The 14,812-nt window shown below is 37.5% G+C and overlaps 1 protein-coding gene across 1 annotated transcript in view; it reads left to right on the top strand.

Annotated features, from left to right (window-relative positions):
* The window catches only part of PDSS2 (decaprenyl diphosphate synthase subunit 2), a 283,596-nt gene that overhangs the window by 209,259 nt on the left and 59,525 nt on the right, over nucleotides 1-14,812 (top strand). Inside the window, exons 5-6 of the mRNA XM_004372438.2 lie at nucleotides 9,685-9,858; nucleotides 10,776-10,907. Of these exons, the coding sequence (XP_004372495.1) occupies nucleotides 9,685-9,858; nucleotides 10,776-10,907 (306 nt within the window). The remainder of the gene's footprint in view (nucleotides 1-9,684; nucleotides 9,859-10,775; nucleotides 10,908-14,812) is intronic.

Raw genomic sequence — 14,812 nt, 5'->3', positions numbered from 1 at the left:
AGTGTTGACATTTCGTGGGGTTGTTAACCATTGTCATAAAATAATATGTGTACTAACTGTTTAATGAGAAACTATTTCTTCTGTAAACCTTCATCTAAAGTACAATTAAAAAAAAAAAAGCCCACCTCTCCCCAAAAAAACCCAAATCCATTGCCATCTAGTCGATTCTGACTCACAGCAAACCTATAGGACAGAGTAGAACAGCCCCATAGGGTTTCCAAGGAGTGACTGGTGGAGTTGAGCCACCCACCTTTTGGATGATATTAGGGAACTATTAATTCACTAGGCATGACACTCTATTGTGGTTATGTAAGAGATGTATAATAAAGTATTTTGGAGTGAAAAAAAAAAAAAAAAGTGAATTTGTTGGAATGCTTTCTATAATACTGGAAAATCCAGTTAAGTAGGCATAAAAATAAGGAAATATGTTTTACTGTAACTGAATGTGCAGAGGTAGTCAGGCATCAGTAATGGTTAACGTGACAACTCAGTGATACCAGGGTTCTGTCTTTCTCTCTGCTCTACTTCCTTGTTATTAGATTTATTATCAGGCTGGTAGCAATTTGGCTACAAAAGTCCTAGGTGTATCTCATCAAGACAGTTTCATCCAGAGGAAACAGGTGCCACCTCTTCCTGGACCTCCTTTGTAGGTGCTCTTTGGTAGACTTCCCTCATGTTTCATGGGCTAGAATTAGACCACATGCCCATTCCTAAATGAATAATTGGCAAGAGTAATGAATACCTGAACAAAATTAGGTTTTTGTTACTAAGAAGAGAAGGGGAAATGGATTCTGGGTAACTCTCTTTGTCCATAATAAGGAGCTATCTTGCTTCACTTTTTAAGCAACTCATAACATTCTTGCCTTTCAGTTTCCACTAGCCACCTCCTTACCTCGTCTCTGTTGTTGTTATTATTGTGTGCCATCGAATCATAGCGACCCCATGTGACAGAGTAGAACTGCCCCATAGGGTTTTCTAGGCTATAATCTTTATTGGAGCAGATCACTAGGTCTTTATCCTGCAGAATGGCTAGATAGGTTTGAACTTCCAACCTTTCGTTTAGCAGGCTACCTCTTAACCGTTGCACCATCAGGGACCTCATCTCTACTCACCTGGAATACAGCACTTGACCCTTCAAGATCTTCCAGTTGTTGCCTCTCCAGTCCAGACTGCCTCTAGAACAAACTATCTAAACTGCTTGTCATTCTCCTACTGAAAACAATGTCCTAGCACCTAAATAATAAGGTCCAAACCTCTAAGCCTGTTACGCACAAGACCTCTTATACACCTGGGTAGTGTTGCATTTCTCCATCTACCTATCCCACTTTATGCTTCAATAGTATGGAACTAATATTGATGCCCCAAAGTCCTCCTTTATCTTCCTGGCTAATTCCAGTTTTTCATTTGGAACCTGACTACTACGCTTTCTACTGCATAGTAGTTCTACTGCGCTTTCTTTAACCCTTCCTTGATAGAATAGTCACTCTCTGTACTGTAAGCATAGCTCTCTTTTCCCATATCAAATTGCTTTATAATTATTTACTGTGCGTCTCCCCTGCTGAAATTCTCCTTAAGATCAAGGAGTGATGCCTAATTCTCAAATCCACAGTGCCTGGCATATAGTAAGCACACAAAAATTAGTTGAACTATATCCACTTTACATGGTGTGCCATACACTGGCATATGTATACATAGCCAAGTTTCTCTTTAGTGTGGTCCAGTTTGTTCATCTCAAAGAAGTACTCACTATTCCCTCCTGCCCATACTGTGCAACCCATCCTAAGACTATCTGCTGCCCTCTAGCTGTTCAGGGCTTCGCCATCTGAGGCATGCCATCTACTGAAGGATTCGTGCTGACCCCCCTTCAGAATAGTCGTTCTCATACATCTTAGCAAGAACTGACTAGTATTTGGAGGTCAGGAAGGCGTTGACAGGTCTTAGACCAAAAAATTCCTAGATTTTTAAATTCCCTCGCAACCCTTCTCTCTAATGTATAAGTAAAGTTTTAACTATGGTGTAGCAGAATTTTTTTAAAACAGCCTTTATGTGTATACATTTATTGAATCTTAGTTTTTTTTCCGATTTCCATAGATGTAAAGCCTCCAGAATGTACTGTACTATCTCCCATGTGATTGAATTGTAAATCAAAGCAAATGATTTCATTTTATTAGATGACATTAAAATATTATTGTTTTTTTCCCCCTCCCTTAGAATTCTTGAAAATATGCTTACAAAATCTACTGTTTCTAATCTTGTTACTTATATGCTCTAGACTGTTGAATCTTTTTAATGGATATTATTAAAAATCTTAATTTACAGATTTAAAATGATTTTTGGTACACAGGTGCAACGTCATTCACTCTTATTTAATCTACTTTTATCTTAAAGTTTAAACTATAAAAGATATCAAATATTGCATTTATTTTTATAATGTGTTAAGTAAATGGAATCCAAGGGCTATACATCTAAAACTCATCTTTGCCCCTTACTTCTGTGTGTTCTTGGTCAAATACCTTCTTCAAGCCTCCTTATCTGTTAAGTGGGAATAATAATAGTTAAGATTTTTTTTTGAGGACTGATATAACAGTGAATGTGAAAGTTTCAGCATATAGTTAGCCCCCAGGCAATACTAGATTCTGTCTCCTCCTTGTTTCCTTCTGATCCCTAAATTTAGAGGGTCTTTATTTAGGGTCGCTATGAGTCGGAGTTGACTAGATGGCAACGGGTTGTTGTTTTTTTTTAAATTGAAAATGTCCTGTACTTGACCATGTGGTGTTTTTTGTTTGTTTGTTTCCTTTTATATAAGTCTGGTAAACTGTTTTGACTATCTTGTTTAGCTTCTTAAAATAGTTGGAATAGGGCAATTTAAAGCAAACATTTAAAATGGTGAAATGCGGCATTAGAGAAATGTGATCTCTCATCCATCCCAAATTTATGTTGAATTTATAAAGATGGTGACTCAGAATATGAATCTGAAGCAGGAAGCATGAAAGCAAGAAACATTTGCATACTTTCTTTAAAGTACTTTTATCTCCATAGTTAAAAGGTTGGGGCTTTGAAATCTGCACAGGCCTGTTAGATTGCATTTGTTCTGCGTCCCTGGACCAGACATTTACTCCTGAACAGCCACTCTGTAAATGCACTTTGGTCTCATGTGAATAACAACAACAAAAAAAAACCAAACTCATTGCCACGTGGATTCCAACTCATAGCCTATACAACAGGGTAGAACTACCCCCTTAGGATTTCCAAGCTGTAATCCTTACAGATGGAGCCTTGGTGGCTCAGTGGTTAAAGTCCTGCTGTAGTTCGAAACCACCAGCAGCTCCGTGAGAGAAAGATGTGGTAGCCTGCTTCCGTAAAGATTCCAGAACAAACAAACAAAAAATCTCTGTAAAGCTTGCATAGAGATTTACAGCCTTGAAAACCCTGTGGGATCACTGTGAGTCAGAAGCGACTCTACAGCAGGTTTGGTTTTTTTTTGTTTGTTTGTTTTGGAATCTTTACTAAGCAAACTGCCACACCTTTCTCCCGCAGAACGGCTTACGGGTTTGAACTGCTGAGCTTTTGGTTAGCAGCTGAGTGCTTAACCACTGCACCACCAGGGCTCCTTCTCATGTGAATTCAAACCAGAAAACCAAACCCGTTGCCATCGAGTCGATTCTGACTCATAGCAACCCTATAGGACAGAGTAGAACTGCCCCATAGGGTTTCCAAGGAATGGCTGGTAGATTCAAACTGCTAACCTTTTAGTCAGCAGCCAAGCTCTTAACCACAGAGCCAGATACTTACAAAATGTATCACCTTAATTAGAAAAGCAACTCAAAGTACACATGCCCCAGACAACTCAGTCACAGAACAGCTTATTATATCTGAGTAAAACCACCGGTGCCACCATCTCCGGGAAGCATCATCTTGCAATCTTCAGTTTCCTGTGTGTTATTTGAACAAACCTTATGCGGGTAGGGAGCAAGGGGAGGTCATGTGACAGTGAATAGAGAGACCCATATTTTTTAAATTACTATACTTCCATCTGACAGTTATTTACACATCTTTCTCCCAAGGAGTGGCTGGTGAGTTCGAACTGCCGACCTTTCAGTTCGCAGCAGAGTGCTTTAACCACTGCACCACCAGGATTCCTTTGGTATATATTACCTTTCTGTAAAAAGGAAATCTCATTAAAGTAAATATTCACTGAATGTATTCTCCATAGCTTGCATAATAAGTCTTCAGTAAAAACTGTACATGTGTAAATTGATGCTAGAAAGTGTATCTAAATCTTTGACTACATTTACTCCGACTACCTTCACTTCCACCAACTCTGTATATCTTACATCTGTTGTTGTTGTTAGGTGTCCTCAAGCTGGTTCTAGCTCATAACAAACTTATGTGTAACAGAACAAAATGTTGCCTAGTCCTTCGTCATCCTCACAGTCATTGCTATGCTTGAGTCCATTCTTGCAGCCGTGTCAATCCATCTCGTTGAGGGTCTTCCTCTTTTTCACTGATCCTCTGCTTTACCAAGCATGATGTCCTTCTCCAGGGATTGGTCCCTCCTGACAACATGTCCAGAGTAAGTGAGATGAAATCTCACCATCCTCCCTTCTAAGGAGCATTCTGGCTGTACTTCTTCCAAGACAGATTTGTTGGTTCTTCTGGCAGTCCATGGTATATTCGATATTTTTTGCCAACACATAATTCAAAGGCATCAATTCTTTGGTCTTCCATATTCATTGTCCAGCTTCCCCATGCATATGAGGTGATTGAAAACACCATGGCTTGGGTCAGGTGCACCTTAGTCCTCAAAGTGACATCTTTGCTTTTTAACACTTTTAAAGAGGTCTTTTGCAGCAGGTTTGCCCGATGTAATATGTCGTTTGATTTCTTGACTGCTGCTTCCGTAAGCGTTGATTGTGGATCCAAGTAAAATGAAATCCTTGACAACTTCAGTCTTTTCTCCGTTTACCATAATCTTGCTTATTGGTCCAGTTGTGAGGATTTTTGTTTTCTTTATGTTGAGGTGCAATCCGTACTGAAGGCTGTAATCTTTGATCTTTATCAGTAAGTGCTTCAAGGCCTCTTCACTTTCAGCAAGCAAAGTTGTGTCATCTACATATTGCACGTTGTAAATGAGTCTTCCTCCAATCCTGATGCCACGTTCTTCTTCATATAGCCCAGCTTCTCACATTATTTGCTTAGCATACAGATTGAGTAAGTATGGCAAAAGGATGCAACCCTGACATATGTCTTTTCTGATTTTAAACCACTCAGTATCCCCTTGTTCTGTTCAAATGACTGTCTCTTGGTCTACATACAGGTTCCACATGAGCACAATAAGTGTTCTGGAATTCTCATTCTTCGCCATGTTATCCATAATTTGTTATGATCCACACAGTTAAATGTCTTTACGTAGTCAATAAATCACAGGTAAACATCTTTCTGATGTCTAAAGGTATTGAATTTAGTTGTAGTTATCATATCAGTTTCTTGGCATTTCACAATTGTACATTAACTTTTCTTTGTAATACAGAATGCTTTCTTAATATATACATGGCAAGCTGATGGAAAGGAATGGGGTAATTTTCTTTCGTTTGTAAACAAGTTCACAATAGATAATACCTTAATGTTAAGGGAATAAAATTTTTTATTAATTTAGGAACGGAAGTATTAACTTGTGGTCTGATTAACTTATTGTGGTAGATTTCAGGGGACTATAAATTAATTGTTTCTTGGTTATCTGAACTTTCTAATTTTTTTAGTGATCATGTATTACTTACATAATTTAAAATGTAGAGATGATGAATAATAAAATGTCTTTATCACATTAAGGAGACTATAATGAATGAAACAGAATCTTTGATAATTGAAGATCTTGCAATTATTATTCTGAAATAGAACTATATTGATTTATCAATTATTTATATCTATATGTAGATATACATACACACTGTCCCTGGATTGTGTGCTTCTTGAGGACAGGCTATGTATCCACCTATATCTATGCCTATACCTATATCTGTGCCTATGCCTGTACCGGTATTCATGTCTATATTGCTTAGGAAAGAACCTGACCCATAAATATTTGTTGTATGAAGAATGAGGATGTTACACAAACCACAAAAAGTTAATTCAGGGTCATATAATTTTTTTTTAATGTTAATGCATTTGAGACCAAGAAGTGTAAAATGTTATACTCACTAGCTTTTTTCTCTTTTAATGACTTTATTGAGGTATATTTTACATATCATAAAGTTTACCCCTTTCAAGTGTACAATTCAATGATTTTTAGTAAATTTACCAAGTGTACAACCATCATCATAAATCAGTTTTAGAACATTTTCACACAAGCACACACACATCCAATAAGGTCTGTCATGCCCATTTACAGTTCCTATCCCAAACCCCAGGCAACCGCTAATCTACCTTTCATATAGACGGAATCATAGAATTTGTGGTCTCTTGTGTTACCAGGGTAAGTTTATCCAGGGAAAGTGACTTCTTTCATTTAGCATGTTTTTGAGGTTTATCCATGGCATAGCATGTGTCAGTAGTTCCTTCCTTTTTATTGCTGAAGAGTATCCCTTTGTGTGGTGTTATGGGTTGAATTGTATCCTCTAGAAAGATATTCTCAAGTCCAAACTTGAGTACCTGTGAATATGACCTTATTTGGAAATAGGGTCTTTGTAGATGTTATTAAGTTAACATGAGATGGGCTCCATCTGAAGATCCTTAACTTAATCACATGTGCAAAATTCCTTTTGCCAGGTAATGTTACGTTCACAGCTTCCTGGATTAGGACGTGGATATCTTTGCAAGCCATTATTTAGTCTACCAAAGGGAGATTAGCCATTTGGGTGTGACATGAAAATACTTTACTTCATTGTCCTTTGTCTTCTAACATTGCTTATGTTTTTGTGGTGGTTAGTTTGTTTTGCTTTTATTTTTGCCATTTGGAGTTTATTCTGGTAAATAGTGTAAAATGCAGATCAGACGTTTTCCAGATGGCTGTTCAGTGCCAACTCCATTTTCTGGAAAGTCCAGCTTTTCCCTAAAATATACTAAAGTTCTGTATATAGTTTGATTGCTTTTTTGTGCTCTCTATTTTGTTACATTGTCTGTCTGAAAAATACATGTTGTTTTAATTACTGAGACTTTATTGTATGTTATAATATCTGGTAGGGCTAGACATCATTCCCTCCCTCTTTTGCCTCTCCGCCCCCCCCACCCCAACACCACCCCCCGACACATATGCTACTCCTCTTTCTCACAGTGTTCCTAGCTATTGTTTATTTTTTCCACAAGAACTTTACAATCAGCTTGCCTGGTTTGGGGGAAAGGCATTGTTAGTTTTATTGGAGTAGCTGTATGAGGTTGGGTCTTGCTATCTTTGAACATGATTTGTCTTTATATTAATTCAAGTTTACTCATGTCTCCTTCAGTAGTGTTTTAACATTGTCTTCATATCAGTTTTGCACATTTCTAAGTTTATTCCAAGCTTTTTAATCTTTCTTTTTATAGATATAATCAAAGAAAAGACCCTAATTATAATATTTTCTGATTTGTTTTTATGTATGAAAGCTATGGATTAATAATACATTTATTATGTTAATTATAAATTATATTAATTTTACACACTGCTAACTTACTGGTTATCTTCTTGTTTGCAGAAGTTTTTGTTTTTTTTAGTCGAGTTTCTTGTTTTTTCCAGGTATATGGTTATATTGTCATCAAATAGTGATAAACGCCTTCTTTCTAATTTTTATATTTCTATCTTTCTCGTGATTTTCATTACATTGGTAAGTAACAGTGGTATTGTGGGCCTCTCTGTCTTAGTCCTGACTTTAGTGGGAAAGGCTCATGTGTTTCCCCCATAAAGTATTTGCTGGCTTTTGGGCATACACACACAAACACAAATGCACATATGCACACAAACACACACTTATCATGTCAAAAAAATACACATCTATTTCTATTTTCTTCAGGCCTTTTATTTTTTTCCTATCAGGGATAGGTGTTGAATTTTGTCAAATGTCTCTTTAGTATATGTGGAGAGATTATATGGTTTTCATCTAGGACTTATTAATATGATACATTAATCTTTCACATTATTTTTAAATGCATTCTCAAGTTTTTAAATTAAATATGTTCTTATTTATGCCTAATGCTTTGTAGTTTTTCTTAAGTTCATGCAACTTGTTTCTCTCATTTAGCTGTTTTGAAAAAAAGAAAAAGTTGTCGGGTAATTTCCGATTCCATATGCGTCAGAGAGTTAAAACTGTGTTCCATAGGGTTTTCAATGACTGATTTTTTAAAAAGTAAATTACCAGGCCTTTCTTCCAAGGCACCTCGGGTGAACTCGAATCTCCAACTTTCCTGTTTGCAACGTTAACTATTTGCACCACCCAGGGACTCCTTTTGATGATTAGGCAATGCTATGTTGCATATTTGCAACTTTGCTCTAAGTGGAACTTTCTTTTGTCCAAAGGCTTAATGAAATTAAATTGAGAATTTGATCTTACTAGGGACTAAAGATTCCCCTCAGCATGATGGAAGAGATGGGGGTAAACCTGAGCTGACCTTTTAATGGTCCCTGTTTTCTTATTATTTTTTATATTGTCCTCAATATAATGGTGGAAGGAGAATTATCCTACGGGGATAGGAAGTAATGTGTTTTGGGATTAATTTATCCTTCTGGATGAGTTCTAGCTAATTTGAGGTTTCAAAGAAACACCATAAAATGAACATTGTTTTATATGTTTGCTTCATCATTCTTGTCCTCAGAGAGCCCACTGTCTAAAGCAGTGCTGACCAATAAGGTAGCCACTAGCTCCTTGTGGCTACTGAACACTTGAAATGTGGCTAATGATGTGCTGCAAGTGTAAAATAAATACACAGTAATCTTTATATTGATTATATGTTGAAATGATAATACTTTGGATATAAGGAGATAACTAAAATAAATTCTTAAGATTAATTTAGCCTGTTTTTACTTTTTTAGTATGACTAGAAAATTTGTAATTGCATATGTGGCTTACGTTGTATTTCTATTGGACTGCACTAGTCTAGAGGCAGGTGTGTGTATACATACAGATTCTGCAATGATTTCCATAATTAAAAAAATGAAATCAGATAAACTACAATTATATCCTCCTTTATCACCTTATTTCTTCATATAGGAATAAACCTTGATAAATAATGTAATCTAATCATTCCATTATAATGGGTTACCTCCTCTCTGATTTTTATAGTACTTATTTCTATTTAATTGATTATAAGAGAATCCAGTTCCTTCATTATTCCCTTAACATTTTCACATAAGTTAAAGCTTATAGCCTTTTTGTGTTTTGGAATACCAATATTCAAGAACTAATGTGAATATCGAAGGACGTTAGTTTGGAGGTCCAAGTTTTTACTTTTTACCATATTCTTTAGAATACATTTTAATAAAGGCTCGCTAGCTCAAAAATTAAAATTTGCTTCAGTGTTTTGTTTTCATTACCCTAAAAAAGCAATCTCCTCCCTCCTAGTTCTCTCTAGGTGAAGCTGAAGCTCAGCCTCTTTTAGTTCTGTCTTATCGCAATAGCTGAGTGTTTTGAATAGTTCATTTCTTAACTTTTTTACTCTTCAAAAACAGAAACATATTACTCTAAAACCCTTTTATCTTGGCTTTTATTGCGTTTTTAGGAAAATCATATCACGGATGATATTGGCATATCAATTTGGAAGGAACAGACTTTTCTCTCCCATGGTGCCTTACTAGCAAAGAGCTGCCAAGCTGCAATGGAATTAGCAAAACATAATGCTGAGGTTCAGGATATGGCATTTCAGTATGGGAAACACATGGCCATGAGTCATAAGGTATTTGCATACTCCTTCTCTTTTTCCAGTACTTAAATAGCTAAAATGATACACAAGAAACCTTTTGCCCTTTAACAAGCTGCTTTTACATCTCAAAAAATGTTTATTGTGTGCTTAAAAATTTTCAGTCATCGACGGTGATTGTTATTTAATATAAACAGTATGATTGGTGAGTACTGTATAATTTTGATAGAAAGCTACAGCTTACTTAAATCATGTTTCTGATGTTTGTCTTTTCTTACCACCAAAAGGATTCTTGAGAAAACTCTTGCAAATTATCAAATAATATGTAATGTTGCTGCTCACAGAAGGGAAGAATATTTGCATTTTTGTTACAGGTTCCTTATGGTTACTTATGTAAAACAAAATTGTGGAAAGTTAATGAAATTTATTAATATACTGAATAAAATTGAAAGCTTTAATTCTAATAACTGGTTCTTTTGAATGGGCATAATGAAATATAAAATATCCCAAAATTAAGTACTGTGTTATTACCTCTCTATATGTGTAATTTTAAAGTCTCATTAAATATATGGTTCTCAAATGTTACTTAACTCATAAGAGGAGATACACACACACACACACAATCTCTAGATGAAGTTTTTGCATATTTTTTAAATTTTAATTTATTAGACAATTATATTTATTAAATCCTTATCTAAGTCCTTACTTTCAACTTAAAAAATAGAATTAAAGCTATCGCCAAATAAAAAAGGAATGTGTTGGGAAAAGTCATTTTAAAGAATGTTAAAGGTTATTATTAATCATCTGAAATGTTCTTTTGCTTATTAAGGTATAAAAACTGCATTTCTTAAGGTTCAATTTTCACTGCATTAACTAGTGCTTTCTGAAGATGACTAACACATATTAGTGTATATGCATTACACTGATTTAACTCTTTTGACTGCCCCTTCTAGATAAATTCCGACCTCCAGCCTTTTATTAAAGAAAAGATAAGTGACTCCATGGCGTTTAATCTAAACTCAGCTCCCGTAGTCTTACATCAGGAGTTTCTTGGAAGAGATTTGTGGATTAAGCAGATTGGAGAGGTAAAATGAAATTACTCTAATTTTAAGGGACCCTTAGTATTTAGTTTATTTTAGAATATAATTCATATTTGATGATGATTTAAGGCTAGAGTTCAGCCATATAAGAGCATATACTTGTAACAGGTAAAATTCTTCCTTTAAAATCTACATTTTGAAGAGGTAAAGCATTGGTTTAAAAGTTAGAAGCTGCAATACTGTGTTTTCTTATTTTCTTATTATCTGAGTTGTTAGAATACTGCAACACAAGACTAGTGCCTGTGGTGAATGCTAATTAACTCAGATGATTTTATTTTTCTAAAAGTTTTCAAAAATTGGGCTGTGGTAATAGCACCACCCTTTAACTGACAGCAATTTCCCATCTGTGGACTCAAGCACAAGCTGCAGAATTCCAGGAGATCCGTCTGTCATCTCATGGGGTTATTTTAAAACAAACTTGGACCCTGAATGAGTTCTGAGGCATTATCACAGAGAAAAACTCATGGTGAAGTGGAAGGGGAAAGGGGGCTTAAATTGGGCAAATTTCCCACTTTTTGCACTGCTTTTTGCTTTTTTTTTTGAAGGGGTGGAAAACGAGAAGGAACTTTTTTTGTTTTCTTGTAATCCAGCAACTCTGGAGCAAGAAGTTCTTGCCCTTTTATCTAAAGCTTTATGACATTTATTTAACTTCGTGGTTCTAATGGATTAGGATGATCTGAGGCTCTGGGCGTAGTTGAGGATCTGGGTAGCCACCTTACGTAAAGCATAGGGCATAAGCAAATATCTGCATTCTGAAAGATAAGATTTCTCCTCTTTAATCCCTTTCGCCTGTTGGCTCCCAAATGCTTTTTTAAGCTTCATATTCACCACCTACAAAACTGACAAACCTAGGAGAAAAAAAGACCTGCAAAGGTAGATGTTTAGGGCTCCCTCAATAAACATGGGATAGCCCTGACCAGTCCTACTACAGTGAGGCCCACCAGTTGATGAGCCTCATTCAGAATTTCCAACTGCCTCGCTCTAAAGTAGCGTACATAGGTAATAGAGGACCACTGGGCATTTAAAACAAGCCTCTAACATGAAAAAAAAGTCAAAAACAAGCTGATAGAGGCCCCAAATAAGGATTACTGAAGAAGAACAACAAGGTGGGAGGCCTCACACTACCTGATTTTAGAAGCTATTATACCACCACGGTAGTCAAAACAGATACAGAGACCACTGGAACAGAATTGAAAACCCAGACATAAATTCATCCACCTATGAACAGCTGATATTTGACAAAGGCCCAAAGTCTGTTAAAGGGGGAAAAGACAGTTTCTTAAACAAATACTGCTGGCATAACTGGATATCCATCTGCAAAAAAATGAAACAAGTCCCATACCTCACACCATGCACAAAAAGTAACTCAAAAGGGATCAAAAACCTAAATATAAAATCTAAAACAGTAAAGATCACGGAAGAAAAAATAGAGACAACACTAGGAGCCCTAATACATGGCATAAACAGAATACAAACCATAACTAACAATGCACAAATACCAGAAGAGAAACTAGATAACTCGGAGCTCCTAAAAATCAAACACGCTCATCAAAAGACTTCACCCAAAGAGTAAAAAGACAGCCTACAGATTGGGGAAAAAAAATTGGCTACAACACATCCGATAAGGGTCTAATCTCTAAAATCTACAAGATACTGCAACACCTCAACAACAAAAAGCCAAATAACACAGTTAAAAAATGGGCAAAGGATATAAACAGACACTTCACCAAAGAAGACATTCAGGTGGCTAACAGATACATGAGGAAATGCTCACCATCATTAGCCATTAGAGAAATGCAAATCAAAACTACAATGAGATACCATCTCACCACAAGGCTGGCACTAACCCAAAAAACACAAAATAATAAATGTTGGAGAGGTTGTAGAGAGGTTGGAACACTTATATACTGTTGGTGGGAATGTAAAATGGTACAACACTTTGGAAAACAATTTGACACTTCCTTAAAAAGCTAGAAATAGAAATACTATACGATCCAGCAATCCCACTCCTTGTAATATATCCTACAGAAATAAGAGCCCTCACACTAATAGGTATATGCACACCCATGTTCATTGCAGCACTGTTCACAATAGCCAAAAAGTGGAAACAACCTAGATGCCCATCAACAGACGAATGAATAAACAAATTATGGTACATACACACAATGGAATACTACACAACGATAAAGAACCATGATGAATCCGTGAAACATCTCACAACATGGATGAATCTGGAGGGCGTTATGCTGACTGAAATTAGTCAGTTGCAAAAGGACAAATATTATATGAGACCACTATTATAAGAACTCAAGAACAGGTTTAAACACAGAAGAAAACATTCTTTCATGGTTACGAGGGTGGGGAGGGTGGGAGGGGGAATTCACTAACTAGATAGTGGACAAGAATCATCTTAGGTGAAGGAAAGGACAACACACAATACAGGGGAAGTCAGCACAACCAGACCAAAGCAACAGCTAAGAAGTTTCCTGAACATAACCAAACACTTCGAGGGACAGAGTAGCCGGGGCGGGGGTCTGGGGACCATGCTTTCAGGGGACATCTAGGTCAATTGACATAACAAAGTTTATTAAGAAAATGTTCTCAGTTCTGGCAGAATGGCACTCTGGGCAGAGGCACCACGCCATCCCTCCACAGCAAAGATCCGAAAAACTAAGCCGAACGGAGAATACAACAATCCTGAAACCCCAGAACATCAAATGAAGAGATAAAGAACTCAGCCAAGCACCAAATGGAGTGAGAAAACTGACAGAGAACAGAGAGCGAGGAGAGATTCATGCAGAGGTCCCCTACCAGCTAGCGCAGCGCGGATCCACCATCTTGGACTCCTATCGGAGACCAGCAAACGGGGGGTACAAGAAAGCAGCCTCACGGAGCTTCCAGCGGGAAACGAAACAACCGGTAATTGGCAATATACGCTTTCCCACCCCCAACCCTTCTTCACCCTGACTCGACCTCCTCTGCTTCCTGCGGCCCAGTCTCTTGTCCGGGAAACAGTGGCTGCTTGGATTCCACACACCCAAACGGGTGGCTCTCTGAGTGCCATTTGTTGGCTGCTGGTGTTAATTTTGTTCTGTTTCTTTTTATTTCTTCCTTGCTTCTCCCCACCTCCCCCTCCTTTCCCCCGAGTACCTCGTTCCGTGCACCATCTTTGCTTCTTCCTGAGGGGCTGGAGAGCTCCGGTAATTTGTGATATATGCTTTCCCACTCTCTACCCTTCTTCACCCACACTTGGCCCTCTCTGTTTCCCACGGACACAGTCTCTTGTCCAGAAACACCAGCCCGCACTAGCTGGCTCTCTGAGTGCCATTTGTTGGCTGCTAGTGTTGCTTTTTTTTTTCCTTCTGCTTCTTTTGTTGTCTTACTTGCCTCTCACCACCTCCCCCTCCCTTCGCTCAAGTACCTGGCTCCATGCGCCATCTTTGCTTCTTCCTGAGGGACTGCAGAGCTCCATTTGAGTGTGGAGCTGCTTCCCGGTTTGGGCTGCTGGGATGGTGGGATCCCGGGGCTTTTCTTTGTTTGTTTGTTTTGAATTGTTTGTTTGTTTTCTTTTCCTTTTCTTGAGTCGGGAGCCCTTTCTGGCCAGGCTGAGTTGCGTGGCCGGGAGACTCCCCTTCGGCTTCCACAGATGTGCAGAGGGATCCCTGAGGACATTTCTTTTTACGTTGGTTTTTTACTGTTTCTTTGGGGGCCGTTCTTGTTTGTTTGTTGTTTCATTTGTTTTGTTTTCTTTTTCCTCTTTTTCCCTTTTTCTTTTTCTTCATTGCTCACTTTCTCGTCTCTCTATATCTTCCTCCTCTTTCTGTTCCCTGAATACCAGGCGTTGTATATCTCTACGCCTTCTAACCAGGCTGTACTGCAACACCTGAGAG

The sequence above is a fragment of the Trichechus manatus genome, unplaced genomic scaffold (assembly GCF_000243295.1).
Source record: "Trichechus manatus latirostris isolate Lorelei unplaced genomic scaffold, TriManLat1.0 scaffold00017, whole genome shotgun sequence".
NCBI classification, from domain to species: Eukaryota; Metazoa; Chordata; class Mammalia; order Sirenia; family Trichechidae; genus Trichechus; species Trichechus manatus.
Note: the sequence above shows the minus strand (reverse complement) of the source record. Positions and strands in the feature narration are given on the sequence as shown.